Source organism: Dermacentor variabilis, chromosome 5 (assembly GCF_050947875.1).
Source record: "Dermacentor variabilis isolate Ectoservices chromosome 5, ASM5094787v1, whole genome shotgun sequence".
Lineage (NCBI taxonomy): Eukaryota > Metazoa > Arthropoda > Arachnida > Ixodida > Ixodidae > Dermacentor > Dermacentor variabilis.
This window is the reverse complement of record NC_134572.1, coordinates 178,163,872-178,187,115: the sequence shown is the minus strand read 5'-3', so window position 1 is coordinate 178,187,115 and position 23,244 is coordinate 178,163,872. Positions and strand designations below refer to the sequence as shown.

Here is a 23,244-nt window from a genome sequence, read left to right as displayed (position 1 = left end):
AGTCATATATTCAAGTAGCAAAAGCCGCCAGATTTTCTCTCTTGTGCCTGTTCTTATTCGCACCTGCACACAAGCGGCTGGTGATCCCTCAAATGAACGCCTTGTTTTTACTCTGGCAGCGACTGCATGGCTGCAGTGCACCATATCTTCAAAGCGATGTACGTCTGGGCCTGAGTCGATGGCGGCTCATACCTTTGTGCATGCTGTGTTCTCGCCACTCAGTTTGCATTGAAGTGAATGTTTGAAAGTTTATACGGCCGACAAAACTACTGTCCTTACTTCGTGTAGCTTTCTACACATTTGCTATTGCAATCAATGGTTCACTTTTTGGGCAAAACTGACTTTTTTTAGAGGTGGCTGTGGAAAAAAAAATCGCTCAAAGTTATACCCCGCAAAATTAATGCAACCCCCAACTTTGCGCACATTTTTCGGGGAAAGAAAGTGTATTCATTATGTGAGTAAATATGGTATTGTGGCTATACAAAGCACTAAAGGATTTTCCCTGCATTTTCTCCTCTACGGTTGCAATCTTTCCCATACCATCGATACTGTTTTACCTGTTTAACCAGATGCATCAGAACGTGCTCCCACATCGGCCATCACCAGATGTGCCGAGGAATGCCATCAGTTAGCCCAAGATTTCACCTCTGACAACCAACAACCACAGAAATACACTTGTGATGGCAATAATCACTGAGCTCTGCTACGTTTTGCTAGATACCACTTGCCCGCTCGCCGATCCGGGTGCAGGTGAAACCAGTGGAAGTGTGCCGTGGTGTGGCGTCCCAGAAGTAGGGCAGATGCTGCACTTAGTAGTGCATGCGGTATTACAAAATTGCAGCTGTAACAACTTTTTAATTTTTGGTTTGCGGCATTTTGGAGCGTCTTCAGCACAATGCGTTGGCAGGCTAGTTGGTGTGAATCCATAACTACTTTGTTTAGCGCAAAACAACAGACACAAGAAAGATGACAGGACAAGGCACTACTCTCAGCTGACATCAGAGTTTCATTGCACAGTTAAATACGCTGCAGGCTGCGGGTTACCCAAGTGTGGTAGTGACATCAGTCTCTGATGTATTGCTTCAGAAACTGAAAGGGAAGCGTCACAAAAGTAACTGTGTTACACAAAACAAGAGGCCTGAAGTTGTGCCGTATTGCCATAGCGTGACTCACAATCTAAAGAATGTCGCCACTAGATGTCAAATTCCAGTAGTGTTTTCTGCTCCTCAGAAACTGTCAATGTTGTGCAGTCATATTTCAAAAACAAGTAAAAAACCAGATTGTGAAAAGAACCACACGAAGGTTGTAAGATTGCAGCATCGGTGTGGTACATAAGATTCCGTTGTCATGTGGCAAAGTGTATGTAGGGCAGTCAGGCTGCTGTGTTAACGAGCGCCTTAGAGAATATGAGTGATCCATACCGACAGACACAGGTTCCCACTTAGCTCAACATTGTAAAATATGCAAATGCAAAGCTATTTTTCGTGATACTACGATCTTGAAAAAGAGCGAAGATACCACTGCCCGAAAATTATCGGTAGCTTTCTTCATACAGTCATTGGGGTCGCAGTGGATTAGTGTGCCTTCTTTAACCTTGTACAGTGCTGAATATGGTCTTTTGGATTCTATCGCATGAGTGCGCTCTTGTGATCGGATGTTGGTGGTTCCTGCACATGGTACTCACTGCGCATGTTCTTCTAGTTTCAGCTGTCTATAAAGGAGTGACGCAATAAAATGATGGCAGTTAAGAGTAGTGCCTTGTCCTGTCGTCTTTCTCATGTCCGCTGTTTTGCGCCAAACAAAGTAGTTGGGGGCGGGGGGGTGTTGTCTCTTTTTGTCTTGTACGTGTTTTTTTACGATAACCTAAACCAATACGGGATATTTTTGCTTATATTAAGCGTTTTCTCAATCATGTGTTTCTCGCATGCATCGCTAATGTTGGCGACTCTGTGGCCGTGGAAATGGCAAATTCTGAACGTGTTAGCAGAACACTTCTCCTGCCGGCTTTAGTAGCTTGTGGCACAACAGGCAGGTAAGTTAGGGGAAGAAAAGGAGAAGTACTGAACTCCCGTGCACGCAAAGTGCCATTGCAAATTCGCAAAGCACCGACTTCCAGGACAAGCAGCTTACTTCCGGTGGCTTCATTCAAAGGCACTCGATGCGCTATCCAGCCCCCTATAGTACAGACCAGTGGCAACAATACCAACCCAAACTTCACTCCCGGCACACCTGTCTGGTTGTCCATGCCTTGTACGATGCCTGGACTTTCGACAAAACGTTTCTCAAAGTATGATGGACCATGCTGCATCGTTGAACACACCTCAACGGTCATCTATGCCATAGAGCCGCTTACACTGACATCCGACAAGTGCCACCGCAGATGGGATGTTGTTCACATTCACCGCCTAAAACAATACTACGATCCACTCGTCTCCAAGTCGTAGGTCGCCAGGATGGCTCCACCTTTGACCCCGGGGGTAATCGTAATGATGAAGAGCGCACAGACAAGACAAGTCAAATTGTCTATTCGATGCCTGCAACACAGCCACTGAGCCAGCCGGATCGCCGGTGCTTGGCGAAAGTGTGAGCTGCTCGGGCTTCCAGCTGTTCCTGCTCCGCCTCACTTGACTGCCAGTTTACGCTTGACGCTACCTGCTGAGCTGTTGAGTTCCCCCCGCTTCACAATAGCAATGAGCCGTATAAACAAGTTATTGCAAAAGCCAAGTGGGTAAACAGCTACCCTTTTTTATGAAAGCAACACAGTAATGTTTCAGTGGCACTATATAATTTCTTGCAAAAGAGCACTAATCACAGCAAAAGTGGCATGTCTTATTTTCTGAGGAGATTGCTATATGCCCATTTTTTTTCATTTTTTTTTTAACTATGAACTTTCTCAACAACTGAACCAACACATAAAAAATGTTATAATTACGTGAAAATTGGTTGTTATATCAGCAGTTCACTACATATAGAGTTACCCTAAAGAAACATGTAAAAAGTGTGAAGCCAGGCATGACAGCTGAGGCACCATCTCTTTATTGTAAGAACTGTGTAATGATTGCTGGTTTTACAGTGTAGTGCAAAGAACAGCCTTTCCAAGGTTGTCTAGGTGCGTGCAAAGGAGCACACCCGCCTGAGTCAAGGAGCTGCGTTTGTCGCCAGTGAGGTTTGCTGATGACATTCTTAGGTGTTTGAGAGTTGTGCGCATGTAAAGATCTTGAGCTTGGTTGAAGTATGAAAATGCATAACGTGTAGAGCCCTCCTACACGCCAAAAGTGCACATTAAAGAGGTTGTGCAATGCCTTTTCTTCAAAACTGAGAGCATACTGTAGTGGTTGCGATGCCTTTCAGTGAATATATTGCTGCAGAACATTTGAAAGTGGATCTAGTAATGACGATGACCTTCAAGAGCACAATGTTTACTTTCCCCATTCCTCCTCAAAACAATGTTTCCTCTTAGGTGGAGCGGGTTCAGATAAGCGCTCTGCCTACCGCTCCGTTTGTACCTTTAATGCAATTAGCGTCCTTGGGAACTCCCTGCACTTTTTGGCCTGATGTCCGTACCTAACCTCTTTCATGCCAAGTTGGGCCACCATGCATGTGCCAGCAGGCATGTGGCCAAATAGGAAATTTGGGAACAGACTACTTGGGTGGTTGGGTATGTGCAACTGGGCACATGATGCCAGGTATGTGAACATCCTTGGCCAATCCTCCAGAATGGGCTTGTGCCATGGGGTAGGTGCTCGGTAGGCCAGCACGACAAGAGGCAAGAAGTGAAAAAGTCGGCAAAAAGAGCAGCCAAGTGTGGGGAAAAAAAGCTCAATTGTGGGGTTCTACCAGTCATAACTACGGCCTGATTATGAGGCATGCTGTAGTGGGTGATTCCGGATTAATGTTGACCACCTAGGGCTATTCAACATGAGCCTAAACCCAAGTACACGAATGTTTTTACATTTCTCTCACTTAAATGCGGCCACCGCAAGTGAGATTGAACCCTCAACCTCAAACTCAGTAACGCAATGTCATAGCCACTGGGCTACTGCAGTGAGTAGCCAACTGTAGAGTGAGAAGTGAACTGAACAGAATGGGACCAGAGCATGTAGCGAGCAAGGAGCAGTGAGCTACAGAGAAGTGAAGTAGAAGTCGGTTGCGGAAAAATGAAGATGGTTGCACAGGGGTGAAGAATTTGGCAATGTGGTGTGTTCCCGCACTGCTTCAATGTTTCACTAACGTCGACATCCACTGCGACGTGGGTTCTGCTGGAATTTTTCCGTCTTTAGATTGTGAGCTTTCAGTAACCTTTCAAGCGTGGCATCTGACAAAGGCGCTGGAGAGCCATAAGGGAGCAGTGAGAGGACAAGTGGGATGCGTTACCCACCATTTACTAGAATACTGATGGAGCCTGCATGCAATTGCGAGCTTTCACTCAGGAGTTATGCATGATCATGGGCAATACACCCAATTGCTGGCATCAATGGGTTGTCACATGGGCAAAAACAAAAGTATGGGTCTAACTGCTTCCTCGGACATGGTGCTTACACTCCACGCCAATGGTGCTGCATCTTTTTTTCACATCATTAAATATACAGGTTCAATAGCACAGCTTGAAGCTTAGCTGAAGCTAAGCAGCTTAGCTTCAGCTTAGCAGGAGGGGAGCCAGCTCGGCGTACCGCAGTGATGCGATCAAGCACATGCGAGGGGAGGGGGAAAGAAGTGTAGGGCAGGTCGGCATGCGTCTTTTCTAGCGCATGGCTGTCAGTGAGGATGATCGCATATGCAGTTCGTGCGCCACTGCAGAGACAATCAGCCACATGTGCAGAGTGGGTGCACCGAGATGACGTGGCATCATGTGTGCTGTCTTCCCCCACATTCAGTACTGGAGGTTGGGAACCATCAAGTTTTGGAGATGCATCGAAGCAAGAGGTAGACTATGATTTTACCCACCACTGCCAGTGCTTTTCATGATAGCGTCATCCCACTGTGGATGACACTGCCTTAAACTTTTTCAACAGCCATGCATGAATCAAACCGACTAGTCTTCTTTCCATTGTCAGAGTGAGTTCATAAACAGCCAACGACGCAAGCAATAAGGTGCCACCTGCAAGCACCACCGAATGTTTTCTTTTATTGCTGCTCTTTAGCATCCTCTCCCATTTCTCTTCCCATGCTCCAAGCGCACTAAGGAACAGAATGACACTCAACGCTTCCGAGGCTCTGAGAAAGTTCATATGACTTTTATTGCGACAGCAATTATTTGGACACTACAGGTGCACCTCTGTCATCAACATTGCCGTGCGGTTCCGTATAAAGTCCAAGGGCGATAAAATCGTCGCCGTGTGCCATATGCTGTAAGTGCGAGTGAAAGCGGGCAAGGGTTTGCCAGCGATCATGGTTCAATCTCGGACACACAAGGAAGGAAAATGATGACAGTCTGCCATGCACCGTATTTCTGCGGCTTGATGTGAGACGCAGCACGAAGGTCAATTCGCTCGCTGCTGCTGCCGTGTTTCCTCACTCAAGCGTTGTGACAGCAAGTTTATGCAGTCATCGAGTGAGATGCGTTCATGTTTGCTCGTGCGCGCGTGACACCATGCTTGTCAATTTAGTTATTACGCCTATGTTAACAGGCTGATATGGCCGATAAAACTACTATCCTTACTTTGTACAGCTGTCCAATAATTTGCTATTGCAATTGATGCTTCGGCTCTCGAGTGAAACTGCAACTTTTTCTGTTTTTTGCTCGCACATTCATTTTTGTTGTTGCCTCTTGCAGTTGAGATTGGAGCATTCACCCTAACAGTATGATGTATTAAAAAAAAGCAGTCATTACATCTAGACTAATTTTAATAAGCAGTCTCAAATTTGTCAAGTTACCTAACCCTGCTCTTTATATCCAGTAGACCGTTATATATGGGATCGGATAGTGGGTTCGCTGTGTTGCATTCAAGATTTTTCAACCTAAAGAACTGCTTTCACAGCAACCAGTGAAAACGCAGGTCACAACAACTGAGCTTTTCACTGTACGATCAGTGGCCAATTAAATTATGAGGCGCAGTATCGGTGCTTCGGCTAATGAGACATGTAGATACAGGACAACACGATTGCCTGCCCGCAACTAACAGTTTTTTTTAAGGAGAAACACCCTTTCTTTCTCTTTTCCTTCCGCTTTGTATGTGTTGTTGGCACTCCCCTAATTCACCATGAAATGTTAGCGACTCGCCCAACCATTTAGTCTGTGACAGAGACACAGGCTGGAAAAATGTCTGGCTGCATCATTGAGTCTCACATGTGTATGTAAGCTGGTCTCTCGGAGAAGTTAATCTTGCTGCTGCTATCTGCAACTTGCTTTACATAAGCACTCATTTATTGAAATATGTGTTTTGTGAAAATTCATACCGACATGAAGTCATCATTGCCAAAAAGTCAACAGTATGAATAAGGTTCGCAGCAGCTTCTGTGGCAAAGAACAGATCCTTTTTAATACATCCAAGGCTAAGACGAAATATTATCGAACACCACAGAAATGTCTTTGACAGCTTGAACATGAAATACTATTTGAAATAGTGAGCACGCTTTCTTTTTCTATATTGCATATAAATAAAATTGCTCAAGAAGGCTTAGTGAAAGAACCACCGTTAGACACCACAAAGCTGCTACCAGGTATAGGCAGGGTAGCATTACCAAAAACACAGACAAGGGAGAGGCACATGAAACAGGTCACAAACTTCCGGAAAACCCCAGAACAGGCATGGTATGAGTACTATATGCACATCTATATGACTTATGCTGCTAAAATGTCGATAAACTGGCAAAGGGAAAACCTAATCACTGCTACGCATGCATAATATCTTCAACTCTGCCAAGAGTACCTCTTGTCAGGCCTCAGTGCTTAGGATGACAATAGGTACTGATGACAGAGCTTATATGATGTGTCCATTACTGTGAGTAAGTTTTTCTTCTTCACATCATCAGCATTCAAGGGTGTGTTCTACTTTGGGCCAGCATTGGAGACAGTTATTGTTGATTGCTAAGAAGACAACTTCGAGCACAAGTAACGGAATGCATTAAGAAGATATATTTGACTTGACACTACTTTCCATCGACAAAAAAAAAAAAAAGAAAGCTCAGATGATCACATATGAATACTAATTTTTACCTTTTGTGTGCAAACTTGTGAGAAACACAACAGAGTACACGAAACAAATAAGAAAGTGCAACAAGGCTATCTTGTGTACTGACGACCTTCCCATAGAGTTTCCAGACATTCTGCTGAGCCACCATCTTGTTTCGACAGCAAAGTAGCCCGGATAGCTTTCTGCTTCGATGCTGTCTCAGCGAAGCTGCCTCTTTTGCCAGCTTCGTCATAACTGGAATAGGACTTGATATGACCACTGTCTGCTCTGCTGTCTATTTAGCTGTCTGTGGCAAGTATTGGAACACAGCCCAAGTGGCTAATGCCAGAGAGGTGAATAGTAATCATATCATGGCTGTTTTGGGTTCTCTGCAACACAATTGGAAGTCTGCACCAGCCCAATTTTATGGGTCCATTCGCAGTGTACCTTTAGCGCTACCCTACCTATATGCTTTCGAAATAAACTAGCCCAAGGCAACATTTTACTGCAAACAGGATTCCAACTTCACATTTAGATTGTACCAGCATGAGGCCAGATGTCCAAACAAAACCCACTAATATAAAAAAAAAAAATTCTGAGATATAAAGCACCTGGCAAGATATCAGATTTTGAGGGCCTTGAAGATGGCATTTTGAAACTCGGCGGTCTTCCAGGAGTGATACAAATCCTGAAAAAGTTCATTATGACAAAAGACACTCACTTCCTGCTTCTCAATGGTTGCCTGATCCGTGACACGAGTCATGAGTTCAGTCATGTTGGTGTCGACCACCATACCTCCCATCACAAGCTCGTTCAAGATGTAGTGCACCTGAATTTGGAAACGAGACGATGAGGGTTAGACAGCATTCAAAATGCTTTTGTGCGAGTTTGCAAGGCTTGACCTTATACCAAAAAACACTTCCAGAACAGTTAGCTACCATTTTTCATTTTGGCAATTTCACTTTATTTATTACCCTTAAAGTGTTGAACTGGCAATTACACTCATTAATGATGGTGCTATTTACTGATTCCCATTATTTTCAATCTAGCTTGGTCAACAGCTAGTATAATAAGAACAGTGCTGGTTAAAAATAAATAAACAGACTTAGACAAAGTTAGTATGCTTAAGTTCTTCATAGCACAAACCACTTAACTGGATAAAATTGTCTTCACTTGTTTCACATATGGAAGCAAAATGTACCTGCTCTCTACTGCTTTTAGCCACCGTGCCACTGCTTGGCTTCAAATTAACGAATGTTTTGTGATAACAACTATGCTAATGATACTATGGCACTGAAGTTTTATAGTTACCATAAGAATCTTTGGCTTTCTCTACAAAATTCTCTCTCTGTATCTTAGCCTGCCCATGTGAATGACTTATTATGTGCATTTCGAGCTTTACACAACGAGGTGATGTTATGGATGCTCAAATATTTAGCAATTATAGCTGTGATGGCTATCTCATGAACTTGCAATTTTTCATGTTTTGAGTTCCCGTTTTTAACTTTCTCTATGTCTCTCTTGGACTGTCTTTGAAAATAGCTTGTTTATTTGTGTGCACTTTTTGCACCACACTCTATAGCTTGACATCATGAATGTTCCCTCCCGTCCCCTTCCCCCCCCCCCCCCCCCCCAATCTCCATTTCCTAGCAAATTACTCTGGGCATCAATCTGCATGCTCAGGCATGACAAAAATCAAGCTTTATGAATATATTGCTCCATCAACTCGCAATCGTGACAGTATCTCTAGTGGAGACGAACATTTTTCTGATAAAGTCATGTTCCATGACCTTATCACAGGTTGTAGAGAACAGACAACTAGCAGAAATTAATCTTCCAAAGCTAACATGAGCCAAATACACAATCCTTTAGTATAGTAGTAGCTTACTAGTTTAGTTTTTTTACTAAAGACAATGTAATTGCAATGTTCGAACATGTTAAAATAAACGAACTTGCTAATAAATTCATGCACATATTATTCTATATTCGATTTGACATTCGATGCTAAGTATTCATATTCAATTAGTATTCAAAAATTTGGATATTCGCACACCCCTACAAAGAATGCAAGCATATTTATGGACTTTTGTGTGCGCTGATGCTTGCCAGCGTTTTATCTAGGGCTTAGAGGGTCTCTGCCTTCACTTAAAACAAAAAATGACAAGTAAGAGATGTCACGTCAACGCTCTTTTAAGGTGTAACACGCTCTTGTTGCGGTCAAAACGTTTGTGTACAATTCAGCTAGAAGTCTGGTGTTATGCAAACACACTGGCCAGGGCTTTTTATTTGTGATTACTAATGCTCTACATGGCAGGTTTGTGTGCGTACAATACTTCCAATGCTACTGAGGCATTACAACAATGCAGATACGTACTCCTGACCCTTTCTTTACCTTGACATCAGATTCATTCACAAGAAGCATTGAAATGTGATCTACTTTCTGTTCTAACCCTTTCCAGCAGACTGAATGAAGAACGCCTTGACTATGATGTGGTACCCAGCAGCAAATTAGATAATTTCTACTGCACAAAAAGGACATAACAAAAGTGGCCAACCATCACCCATAACAGAGTTCTTGTGTTTTCTATTGCTTTTTGGATGTTGTCTGCCCTGAAAATACTAAACTGAAACTAGTCCTTTCATCTGTGTTACTCATTACTGAGACACACATGAACCAGTGTATGACTACATGGCATGGTCTTACTTTCAGTTTATTTTTTTCATAAGTGGATACACACTTACATAAGTATACAGAAGGAGGTCCCAGAGCATGTGGCTGAAAGGGGTTTGCGGCCTATTTCAGAGAAAAATTAACAACCTACTTTCCTGTTGGAAAGGTTTATTGGCCTTCAGACAAGTGTGTTGTTAATTTTTCTCTGAAATAGGCAGCAGACCCCTTTCCACCACATGCTCTGGGACCTCCTTCTGTGCACTTATGTAAGCATCCAAAAAGCCTGTGCAAATACTTCACCTACACTAACTTTGCCGAAAAGTGCACACTACCAAGAAAGGCTCTTTCTCCACAAAGTTCAGCAGATAAGGAGCATCTGCATATCCTCGTACATGTTCAAAGACTCAACTGAATGGCACGGAATGAAGCAACAGATGTGTGCACATATTTAGTGCAATTGGCATTCTTTGCCTTCTTGAGCCGTTTTGAATCTGTCTATTCGTCCTCTTATGCTGACCCAGGGGCCCACGTTGCCTACCAGCACGGGCCACTTGCTTGTGATGCTGTCATAGTCATTCCCTCGTTGTCATCTGACACTCGTCATGATGTTGTCATCATGCCTTATACACTGACCCAGTGGCCTAACTTGTGTAATATCTTAGGCCACATGTGCTTGTGGTCGTGATGCCATTGTGGTTGTTGCATCATCATTTTAGCATTATCATCCAATCGCCGTCATGCCATGATTGTCATGCGGTCATCATGCATTTGCTGTCATGCCGTTCTCCTGAGGCCATCGTGGTCATTCCATTGCCGTTACTTCAGCCTCTTCACTGGACTCTCGTCATGCTGTTATGGTGACCCAGTGGCACAAATTGTTTAATAACTTGGGCCACTAGGTAAGTGATGGTTGTGATGCCATCGTGGCCACTGCATTGTCGGCATACCAGCTTTGTCATCAGACTTTCTTCATTCTATCGCAATCACGCCAACGTAGTCATGCATTCATTGTCATACCATTGTTGTGAGGCCTTCATGGTTGTTCTATCGTCGTCACTCTAGCTTCTTCATTCAAATCTCGTCATGCTGTCGTCATCACGCTTTCTACACCGACCCAGTGGCCCATGTCTAATAGCTTGGGCCACTAGGTGTGTGCTTGTCGTTGTGTTGCCATCGTGGCCTTTGCATAGCTGTAATTCCAATTTCGTTATCCGACTCCTGTCATGCCATTGTTACCATTCTATTGTCCTCACACCATTCTCGTGCCATCATCGTCATTGCTACGACGCCGTGCATTCGTTATCATCCTTCGTTGTGATGCTGTCGTGGTCGTTCCATATTATCATTACAACTCCGTCATCTGAATCTCATCACACTGTCATCATCACGCAGTTGTCATATGATACTCGTCATGCCGTTGTTCTACTTTTGTGATCACTTCAGAAACATCATCCTATTGCCATAATGCCATAATTGCCATACAATATTTGTCGATCCATTGACCTCATTCCTTCTTCGTCATTATATTGTAACTAAGGTTGTCATCATTCAATCGTGATAATGCCAGCACTGTCCTGCCAGTGTCGTCATTACGTTGTCAACAGAAAGTCCCTGCATGCATTTGCTGTAATGCTCTTGTGGTTGTGTCATTGTCGTCCTTCCAGCTTCGTCATCAGGTTGTCGTCATACCGTTATCACATCATTGTCATCATCTCATTTTCTTTATGCTGTCGTTGTCATGCTGTGCCAGTGTCGTCATTACGTTGTCAAGAGAAAGTCCCTGCATGCATTCGCTGTAATGCTGTTGTGGCTGTGTCATTGTCATCCTTCCAGCTTCGTCATATCGTTATCACATCATTGTCGTCATCTCATTTCCTTTATGCCGTCGTCGTTATGTCGTCATCATTTTACTCTCATTATCATTTCAAAATTATTTATTGATTTTATTTATTTAGTACATACTTCAGTCCGAAAAACTGTCATCTCATTGTTGTCATGCTGTCGTCGTTCCATTAAATTCATTCTTTCTTCGTTATTTCATTGTCCTCACTACATCGTTTTCAACAAGTTTTCGTCATGCTCATACTCACGGATGATCATGTTAAGTGAATGCCCAAGCAAAGTGAACTAACAGCGAGGACAGTTTATGTCGTACACAGCCGAAGCAACGAAAGTCTTGGACTGACCACTACAGATTTTAAATAAACATTACTACAGAAGTATGGTGTGCTGCTACATTACTTGAGTGATAAGTGCATTACCGTTGACAGACTTCGTGAGTTGGGTTCTACCGTAATTTTTTTCCATTGAAAAACCATGCCAATAAAGCCTCAACATCATCAGGATGTTGGTTAATGGCTCAGTGGTTTATGTGATTATGACAGCTGAGACACTAAAGAGAAACACCAAACCAGTTCTGACTGATTAAGTATTCTTTCAAAACTCCAATTTTGTGAGTATCGCAGTAAAAGGTTTACTATAAAAAAAAATTGGGGTATAATATATTTTTTTTAATTTTACACCAAAACCTTAGCGCCCAGTATGGTGTCAAGGATTTCAGATTATTGCTTTGTATTTGGGCTGTTATGGCTCTGCAAGATTTTTTGAAAACTTGCTAAGTCTTTGGCTGTTTTAGAAAATGATTCCATTTTTACAAATAAAAAAAGTGAAATAGGCCAGAGAAGATGCTGTCAAAATCTGGGACGTTCATGGCATGCTGGTGCGGAAACTTCCAGGTGGTGGTGTCACCTGTTGCTCATTTTGGCATCTTTTCTTTTACAGAGCCTCTTCTTGCGGTAACAGTGGTTTTTTTTACACTTTAGAAAAGCAATTATTTTTATATATATTTATTTTAAGTACTTTACGAGCCTCTATTTGAGCCTTGTGTTTCACCTTTAAAAAAAAATTCAGGGAGAACCCATCTCATGATGACTGTCGATGGCAATGCGATTTGCATTCAAACAATGTAACGACACATCATATTGATAAAGATAAGTTTATTTAGAATTTATAATGATCCTTTTGTTAATTACATAGCTTTGGCTAATGTGATCTTTCCAGTACTGGCCCACTTTGCTAGGACATTCGCATGCCAAGATCGGTCAGGGGCATAAAGTACTTTATGGGCCTCTATTTGAGCCCTGTGTCCCATCTTTCAAGTACCTAGGAGTTACACTATCAGCAAATCTTTCCTGATCTTCTCTCATTACCACTGTTTTGGCTAATGGCTTCCAGATCTTTAGGATACTTACATTGAAACCTATACAACAGCCTAGCCAATAACTGCATGTCACCTTTTTAGACACTTGTCTGTCTGCAGCTTGAGTTTACTGTTACAATTTGGTCAGCCTGCTAAAATAACTTAATTGACATTCTAGAATCTGTGCTGAACAGATCCTCTTGTTTTGACTCCTGAAATGGCGACTGTCACTATAGCATAACGGAAATAAAGCATGTTCCCTCACTTCTAGACTGAAGTACTCGCCATTTCATGATCACTTATCTACTAGTGCAGCTAAATGCAGCTTTCTCTCGAGTGTCGCTTTAGCTTTACCTGCTCCGAGTGAGAGATGTGCACAGTGAGGCAGAAAACTCCAGTAAGAAGTAGCAAGAAAACAGCAAGAAGTACCCCCCCCCCCCCCCCCCGTTAGTTTCATCTACAGAAACAGCCTACAAAGTCAGCCAAAGAGGATATTTTCTATGCTGAAATGCAACAGAATTATGTTCCTTGTAATTTGTGGTTGACTACAGTTTACTAACTTTAACTGCGAGGGGCTAGGTGCCCATCCATTTTCGCAGTGGCAGTGCCAGTCATACCCCTATGTTTACAACAGTTTCTTGCTTACAATAGCAGTGTTATCGGTGAAATGAGAGTCTTGTACATTTTTACACACGATTTGATCACTTCGGCTTCACTGAATATCTGACTTTTGTGTTCCTTTAGTGCGTGCAGACAGCTTAAATGAATATTTCTGCTTCACTTGAAGAACATTACGACTTTATAAAAGCTGAGAACATACAATTTACTGACCTGGTCCACATGAAACACGAGGTCAAGCTCGCAGACGTTTTCAAAGGCCTTATCGAGCAGCTCTACCAGAACCTATAATCAAAATACAAAATAGATTCCAAAATAAAAATAAAAAATTAGCACATGCAATGTAAGCAAGAACCATATGGCAGTTTGCTATTGCGCTCTCATACTTCCCAATTATGCAGAGTATACCCGAAATAAGAAGCAAGAAAGAAGGCACATCCTACAGACTGTGGGATCAATGCAAATCATTTTGCAGGTAGCTGGCTATCCAGCATGGTTTGGCATCACGCAGAGCCCGTTATGATATAGACCAACATATATGTATAAGGCGAGCAATTGTGTGTGCAATGACAGCAGCACAATGACCACATTGAAGATGGTCCTATGGTGGCAACAGCACAATTTCTGCCGTGGCCGTTCGACACAGTTCTGTGTGTGACAACAGTAGCTAGGCAATGATGACGATAACATGATGACCAATTCGTACTCCGTCAAGGAAATGTTATGTGTTCCGCTAAAAGCTGGACCGATCCTGAAGACGATACAGTGTCACACAGCAGGTATGTAGCGGTAGATTTAATTAGGAAAGGACTGGGGAATGTGGGCAGATTCCTAAAAAGCACAATGTAACACAGTGCCTCAAAGCACTAGCTGCCACAAGGGAAGACTACGGAAAACTGGCATGCTCTCGCTTATATTCAAAACTTGTCGCTATGCATTGTGACGCAAGCGAAAGACTATTATTAATGTGTTCCATTCCTGCATCTGTGCCCTAATGAAAACTGGCACGTCTGTACATGCTTGCACTTTTGAATTAAAGCTAATTATTCCTATGCAATGTGCTGCACCTAACTATCACCTTAAAGAACTCATCGGCATTGGTCCGTGAGAAGTTTGCAAGAGTCTTTGTCCTATTAAATAAACCTTCGGGTTTTTGTGCTGGGCGACTTTTGTTCGATTCTATCAATAGACACACAATTTTCTTCATTGAGGAGGCCCGGCTGTTTCATCACGAGTTTTAAGCAACTCTGCAATGTCTGCGTCGCCGCATAATGTCAAAAAGCAGGCAACTAGGCTTTTAGCACGCCTGAGGAAAGACTTGAGCAATTGCAACTACTCTTTGAATTCCTCCACTCCTTGCTGCTTCTCTCTCTCCCTTGTCGCTTGCGCAGCACTTATACATAGATATCATATCAGAGCATAAGTTTGGTTACAAGTTGAGTTACTGAAGCACCTGGAATAATTATAATTCCGTGATTACCACACACCAAAGCACAAAATCGTAGACTATTAGAGACCCACCACGTGAGCATGTGAGCAAGCGCGCGTGCGCTCGTTAGTTGCTCTGATGTCAGCACTGGAGAGAGCGCGTAAGGTGCCCTTCATGCACCGTGCCCCGCCAGGTGGCGTGTGCCATGCTGCCTCCTCACCCTCTCTCATATCGTGCCAGGGGAAAGACGTTCGCTTACTTAACCTAAAGAACACCAACGCCAAGGTGCGAGTGCCACTAAGAGACACCCAAGTCAAAGATTAGGGTCGCCTACCATTTTTTTTTTTCTTTGTGAAACAGGATTTGTCACAAGCAATGTGGAAGTAGTTACCAAAGGAACTGGTAGCACATTTTGAGTCCAACACTGTCAGATTTTGCTATCTTATTTTCATTTTCACAGCACCACATTCAAGTGTACCCGATATGAATGCAGTATCAATCAGTGTCAATTCAATATTTGTGCTTATTGTAACCTAGATAGAACTATAAGGAACTTGCATAATGCCGACAACCCTGTGCTGCAGTCAGGCAACACTGGTTTTCAGCGTCATTGTGAGGGATAGACTTGGGCAGGCTGCAGTAGCCGATCATCTGCCCGACCTCCTTATGGTATGTTTTGCATCTGCTATTTCTCCAACATTTTTACACGGAAATCTGACATGCATGCCGCTAAGCAAGCACTGTGTCTAAGTGCATAGTTCCAGCCGTAAGGTGCATCAGTGCACAAAATCCAATATGGCATTCAATGCACCGACTTTACCTGCAAACCTTCCAGCATCCCTCAGTGCCAACCATTCACCTGTATTTCACATTAACTGTAACAATCAAGTAGAGCAGCCCCTTTGATTGACAGTCACTCAATAAATTTAAGTGAGTGTGTACAGCACAGTCGTTGCAAGTTATCCTTTTTTCACATTCATGAGCTTTAGCTTCATCATAATGAGCCGAGTCCCTCGCCTAAAGTCATGTATGCAACAGTGCTCAGTCATGTTTCTTGAACTAAGGCTGAGGTGCTGGCTAACGGTGGCTACAATAAGTTGGCTTGATCACATGGCCGAATACGCTAGCGTTTACGAGGCCACGCTTCGACAGTACATTCCAGCACCAGTACACAAGCCTGTGTTTGCCAGCACGGCTATCCTTCACAATGGTGGCAGGAACCCAATGTGTGCGCAGGGTTGGCGGCAGCATGAAAAAAACAGGTCTATGGAACGTGTGAAAGCACCACATCAGTAAACATGGCTAATGGAATCGCCGATATTTCCAGCACATGTTTGCACATATACAGTTGAGCCTCATTATAATGAAGTCACATCTGACACGCAAGTACCTCCTTTTTATCTGGTATTCGTTGTAAGCATATATTTGTTACATCCAGATGTCAACAAGAAACATTTTAGATTTACTTTGTTATGGCCATTATTTCATATGCGTGTTCATTATACTGAGGTTCAACTGTACGGAACTGCTTAGCTGTGCAAACGTCGATCGCTGTGAAACATATTGCAGTGCACTGGACCAGACAGCAAGGTGAAACAACATAGCACTCATGTTTATTCATTTAATATAGATGCTTTAAAGGCCCGAAAGCACTACGGAAAGGAATGGTAACAAAGCAAAATATACGCAGACAATGATATAAAGGAAAATTTTTAAGCGATAGCATGGCAGACTGCTGTCTCGAGTGAAGATATATCTGTGATGTGAATGATGGATGCAGGAAGGTGGTTCCAGTCAACACTTGTGCAGGGTAAAAAAGAATCATGGTACCTGTTCCTTTGGCAGGACAGTATGGCAAGTTTATTTCTGTGGTCAGATTGAGATGAAACACAGAAAAGTGGGGTGATAAATTGTTTCTTCAGTCCATGCTTACAATGATAAACCTCGTGGAATAGGCAAAGGCGAGCATATTTGCAGTGTAATGAAAGATCTGGGAGATTGTTCTTTTTTTTATATGTGTTACACTGCCTGGTGTGAACAGCGCAACACGTAGAAGGGACACGAGACGAGAAGACGACAAGCGCAGACTTTCAACGTTTATTTGAAAGATACACAGCTTCTTATACATTTGCCCACACGTGTCACAGACATGTCATTGCCCGTCATGTGAAACACACTTTTTTGCACTCAAGATAATGATTGCACTGGCAAAAGCTCAAGTTTTTTTTTTAAGCATACCTGCGAGTCGGCCCAGTTGGAACAGATTCATCTTAAAACTTTTTGTGTGCAAACAAATGGGACGAAGAATAGGAGCAACACAAGGACGAGCGCTTTAACACCACAGCGTTCGTCCTTGCGTTGCTCCTATTCTTCGTCCCTGTTTGTTTGCGAACAAAAAGTTCTTTTTTTGTTACCAACAAGGACTGCGCGCTAACACACTGCTCAAGAAGTCTGGCAATCTTGGCTGCCTCAATAATCTCCCGAGCCAGGTGGCCATTGTGTTTTTTCAGCACTTCACAGCGTCTGAATTCTGCGGCACAATCTCGTGTCCCTTCTACGTTTTGCGCTGTTAACACCAGGATGGAAAACTACATACCTGAATCAAATCCAAGATGCCCAGCTCACTCTCGCTGGAGTCAGCACAGAATACTATGAACAGAGTGGCATAACGACGGTAGATAATCTTGTAGTCAGAATTTTTAACGAGACTGAAAAACAGTGAACAGAGGTACCAGTTACATGCGAGATGCGATGCTTTCAAAAGGACGGAACAAAAACGTAGTGAAAATGCTCAACACCACGTACTGTCTACGTTAACCTTGTGATGCCCAACATATTGCATACGCTACACACACTTTAATGCCTCATATTTCTGGCTTCAGCATAGGATATTGATAGCATAGCTTATAGCAGCATTTACAATGGGCTGTAGTGAGTTTTCAGTTGCCCATAGTTGAGCAAAATGAGTACTAATTACTACAGCAATTAGGCTTTTTCTCAATTATTACTTCATTGTATTTCTTTTTTCGGTACAAATGTACTCTCCATGGCCAGAAATAAGGGTAAAAAGCTAAATTTAATATTTTTGAATTTTCATGTGCAAGAAACCACAATATGATTACGAGGCATGTCATAGGGGGGTATTTTTTGAGTAATTTTGACCACCGGGGGTTATTTAACATGCATCTGAATCTAAGTGCCCCCACGAACATTTTAGCATTTTACCACCATTGTAATGAGACTGTCGTGGCTCGGATCAAACCTGCAACTTTGCTTAGCAACATTCCTCATAGCGCCGTAACGTCATAGCCATGAAAAGGTTGCTCTAATTTTCATTTATGTAGAACTGCATGGACATTACACAAAATGAGCTTCAGTACTGCAAACAGCCTTAAGAAGCTGCATTTACGAGATTATCATGAGCCTAAAAAGGAGTGTGTACAATGCGATTTATTGTCCCAAACTAAGACAGAGGCTAATACCCCAGTCACACAGGCGCTTTCAATGCCCCTAGAATTGAACAATGTTTGCTTCAAGGGAGGATGTGTGCTGTCACAGAGGAGGCCTAGCTGAAGGGAGCTTTGAGTCAAGGGAGTCTGCGTTTGTTCTTTGAAATCCGAAGCCTAGAGGCCATCCGACAGACCAAAACAAAATTCTGTATAAACACAGAAGTTCAATTTTTAGCAGTTAAAACCAAATTTCACTGCATTATAGAAGTTTCTAAGCACTAAACAATTTCATTACGCCCACAATCTCAATCAGGAACACGCCAGTACAACAGCGCCGGTAAGGCTTGTCACCAGCAGCAACATCAACCATCAACACAACATAGGGGCTGTGTGCAATTTGGTTATCGGCTGCTATGCATCGAGCTGTCCCCATTTCTTTTATGCATGTCGTTAGTTCATTTCATCCTTCATAACTTTTGCATTTTAGGACACATTTTGGCCTCTGTTAAAAGCTTCAGAAGAGGACCTTGTGGCACTGACACATACCCCTTGAACTAATGTTCCTTTGAAAGCTCTATATGGTATGCTCGTGTTACTGGAGTGTAAGACAGATGACCTGTTGGTGGCCTTCGAAATAATTCTCATGACATGTTATAATTGGTGCTGTCCACCATTCCAATCATGAATGGACAGGCATTTGTGGAAGCGAGACCTGCTCACAGACAAAACAAGATTTATTCATGTTGAGTGAGGCCAGCTAAGAGCTGCAGTTTCATGCAAGTGTCTCTTGCAAGTAAGAGCAAGAAAGAAATCCGTTTAATCCCAATTTGTTAACATATGATGTTATGGGCAAGAATGCTAATGCACTTGTCTTAATGAGCTGCACACAGGCAGCTTTGTTGGCAGTTTCATCGCAAATGGCATTGTATAATGCATTGAAAAGCGCTCACATACACTGTGGCCATTTTCAGCTGCCCTTTGTGGTAATGCACTATTTGTCTTCAACCTAGTCTGGTTGTAAGGGTCAGTGACACAGAGCCGACTCAAGATGGTGCAGATCCACATTTGAAACGCAGAATACTGACCACCATTTGACCAATCGGATGACTGTTGACATAACAGATTGCGCTACAGGGGGTGACAAGTTCGTTTGCCAAAATATTACCAGTTGGTCAAAATTCTTGACGAGTCTTCAACAGCACAGTATTTCTTGTTGTGCTATAGGCCTTAAAATGCGACAATTTCCCAGGCAAATTACAGAAATGCCTCTGTGGTGAACAATAGTAGAATAAGAAATGTTGCCGGAGCCAAGGTTTCTGCAAAAGGACTTGTCTTCGTCAGGGTTGCTGCCCTGACAAAGACAAATTTCTTTGCTGAAATATTCGCTCCAGCAACATACATTGTCCAACCACTGCTCATCACTTCAGACCTCCACTTTCCTGTGAAATTCTGCTGTGTTTATAAGTACCTCTAGTGTTGAGATAACCTGCATTCTGCAATATTTCTTTGCACACTTTCAGCTTCCCGAGATTAGGAGACTCATGGTGCAAGTCCCATAAATGCCTACAATTTCATCACCCGAATGGCCAGCAAACTGAGTTAGGCCGCACTAGAGCAACCTAAAAAAACTCAGATCCAATGCAATTTTGGGATTTAAAGGAGGCGAAGCTTGTTTGAGTTGATGAGGCAGCAGCAGCAGCGGATGACAAAAGCAATGCCTCATCGCCTGCAGCTGTTCACTGTACGTGACATGGGCATGAAGGCAATGTATGGTGCTTGTCAAGGGAAGAATGTTGACGAGAAGCGTATGCATAGAGAAGTACAAGACATATCTAAATACATTTAGGGCTTCTATTATCTACACTCCCTGTCCCGCAGTGGCACACCCACTCTGGGGGTTAACTAAAAATTCACGAACGATTACGATACTGCTTAATGCGAAATTTGAGCGCAGCTCTATATGTGCTTTCATTTCATGATATATTAGTTGGCACAGATAAGCTATTTCATGCGGTACATTGCAAATGGAGCAAAGTGTGGTGCAACTGCCTCGCTAATCAGGAGATTGCAAGAGGCAGCACATGAATGATGACGTGGGCACGATTCACAGCAGCCACTGCAGACAGACCTCCACTCATGCTGCGTTTTGTTTCCATATATGGTGTTGGTGACGTCATTGGTGAAAAGACTACGCACACTACTCTGGCACCATCTCACAGCCATCATTGCCGCAGAGCCTGTCTTGCACGGCACTACACTTTAAAGCAAATCTTTCTTTGCCTTTTCCTTCGACTTTCCCACTGCTGCTGTGGCTGCTTCTGTCAGGCACACCGCATCGCACACCACGTCGGGGGGGGGGGGGGATTCACGGCGTGTATATACATAAAAGGAGCATGGCAGAGAAGAAAAGAAATGCGAGGAACTGGTTTGGACTACACTGCATCGTAAGTGCACAATGCCCTCTGGTACTCTTGGGTCTGTCGTCACCACTTTAGCCTCTTGACAGGTGTAGTTATCCATGACCCCCCACAAGCGCTTACCTTTCCACCAATGTGCAAGTCCAGAGGGAAGCTAGATAGATTGGAAGAGAGGAGGGAAGAGAGGTGGCAGAGAATGGGTAGAAACAATGTAGTCGCGAAACAAGCAAATAACAGCCTTGCCACTCTCTGCTGCTCGTAGTTCCCATACTAATACAAAAGGGGGGGGGGGATAGGGAAAAGGTGACACGAGAAGGCAAGGAAATGCTGGATAAACTTAAGTTCAAGGTACAGTATGGTGCGTTTCTGCTATTTCTGAAAAATAAAACCATGCAAATATGTCTAGCGGAAAACTTACGCAGGGTGTGCAGAAGCAGAGCCGCATTAATTAAAATGCACTGCAGGGTCTAGGCAAAACAACGGAAGTGGTCGCACATCAAATCAACACTTCTGTGCCCGCTGCGTGTGCTTTGCGGCGATGGCTCGAGATCGCGGATTCCACTGAGACAGTCGCATTTCGACAGAGGTGAAATAGAAAAACGCTAGCACACTTTGATTTAGAGACACGTTAAAGAACACCACGGTGCCAAAATTAATCCAGAGTGCGCCACTACAGCCTGCCTCAAAATCCCATTGTGGTTTTGGCACATACAGCCCCATAATCCAATTCACGTTTAATGCTTCTGCCATGATGCGGTGTGCCATGTGAGGCAATGACAATGATCAACCCACTCAGAGGTTATGAAATATGGCACACAACAATGCCTCAAGCGAACACCTCTCCCTTTGTGTTCTGTGTACTACGCAGACAAACAGCAGTTATGCACACAAGGTAACGTTTAACATCAACTCACCACTCTGGTGTTGGACAAAACGTTTAATAGATTAAACATTTGCCATCAACATCACCGCTAATCAACGTCAATCAAAGCAAACAGCACAGAAAGCTTTGCTTACATCGATTCACACAGTGAGTGGGATCTGCATAATTTCTTTCTTCTCATGCTTTCGCCATAGCCTCGTCCTCCGCTTTGCGCCTCATGGTTATTATTTATTTATTCAACACTGCCAACCACCATTTGGTAGCCAAGGCAGGAGTGGTACAGTCCCTTTGGTGGGTATTAAGATGCAGCAAATCAGGCAAACACTAAAACAAAAGCGAACACTGCATTTATAAAGAGAAAAGCAATCACTTTGGTGGGTGTCACGATGCAGCAAGGCAAGCATAATAGTAGCAAACACTGATACAAAAACGAACACTGCATTTATAACAGACAAAAGCACAAAAATGAACATAGGCATACTAAGTTTATAGGAAAGACATGACAGCAGATAGGAAAGACTTTTGATTTGTCATGCTGACTATGTCACATGGGAGCCTATTCCATTCAGATATCGTTTTGGGAAAAAAAGAAAACTGGTAAGCTTTCGTTTGGCACTACGGAACTACGATTGTAGAGTTATGTTTGTTGCGTGTTGGGTGTGCTGTGTTTTATTCCATGTAGGCCTCAAAATTAATTTTTGTTTCATTATTGATGATATTATGCAGCACTTTTAAGCGATGCAACCTGCGGCGAGATTGAAGGGTTTGAAGTTCTGATCACCTCAGTAGGTTAGTGACAGAAACGTTTCTTCCGTATGCATTGAAAATAAATCGAAGAGCTTTCCTTTGCACTCTCTCGATACAGTTTATGTCTGCTTGGGTTCGCGGATTCCAAACAAAGTCAGCATATTCCAGCAATGAGCGTATTAGTGTTGTGTAGGTTTTTAGCTTTGTTTTACTTGGGCAGTGCATCAGACGATTCAGCCAAAGCCTGTTGGACACCTTTGAGACTATGTACCCGATTTGTGAGCTCCAAGTTAGGCTGTCAAATACAACAGGACTAATAGCTGTGCCATAAATTTTGTATGTGTAATTAAGAAAACACTTCCTGTGCGCTATGGTCATTTTAGAACACTTTGATGTAGTTAAAGTCATTTGCCAGGCCTGACACCAATTTGAAACCTCTGGTAAGGAGTCGCTCAGTATACAGTGATCCCCTGCGATTTAAATAGCTAGATATACAATGCAGTTGTTTGTGAAAAAAAAAAAAAATTCAACGTACTAGGGATTGAAAAGCAAGTCATCTAAGTAAATCGGGAAGAGGAGGGGACCAAGCACGGAGCCCTGAGAGACCCCCGAGAGAACTGGAGCAGGTGGTGAAGTGCAACCAGATATTTGGACGTATTGGTGCCATTCAGAAACATTTGAATTAAACCATGGAACAAGATGGTGATTTTGTAGCAGAT

At 43.1% G+C, this 23,244-nt stretch overlaps 1 protein-coding gene across 5 annotated transcripts in view; it reads right to left on the bottom strand.

Annotated features, from left to right (window-relative positions):
• LOC142583364 (AP-3 complex subunit sigma-2-like) overlaps nucleotides 1-23,244 on the bottom strand; it is a 39,546-nt gene that overhangs the window by 12,195 nt on the left and 4,107 nt on the right. For 2 of the 5 annotated variants that reach the window (XM_075693794.1, XM_075693793.1), the window contains exons 3-6: nucleotides 21,913-22,102; nucleotides 17,626-17,737; nucleotides 13,814-13,885; nucleotides 7,834-7,941 (exon numbers count right to left, since the gene is read on the bottom strand). In XM_075693794.1, coding sequence (XP_075549909.1) covers nucleotides 7,834-7,941; nucleotides 13,814-13,885; nucleotides 17,626-17,737; nucleotides 21,913-21,959 — 339 coding nt within the window. In that variant the 5' untranslated portion in view covers nucleotides 21,960-22,102. The remainder of the gene's footprint in view (nucleotides 1-7,833; nucleotides 7,942-13,813; nucleotides 13,886-17,625; nucleotides 17,738-21,912; nucleotides 22,103-23,244) is intronic. The other 3 variants (XR_012828607.1, XM_075693792.1, XM_075693795.1) reach the window with 2 other exon arrangements.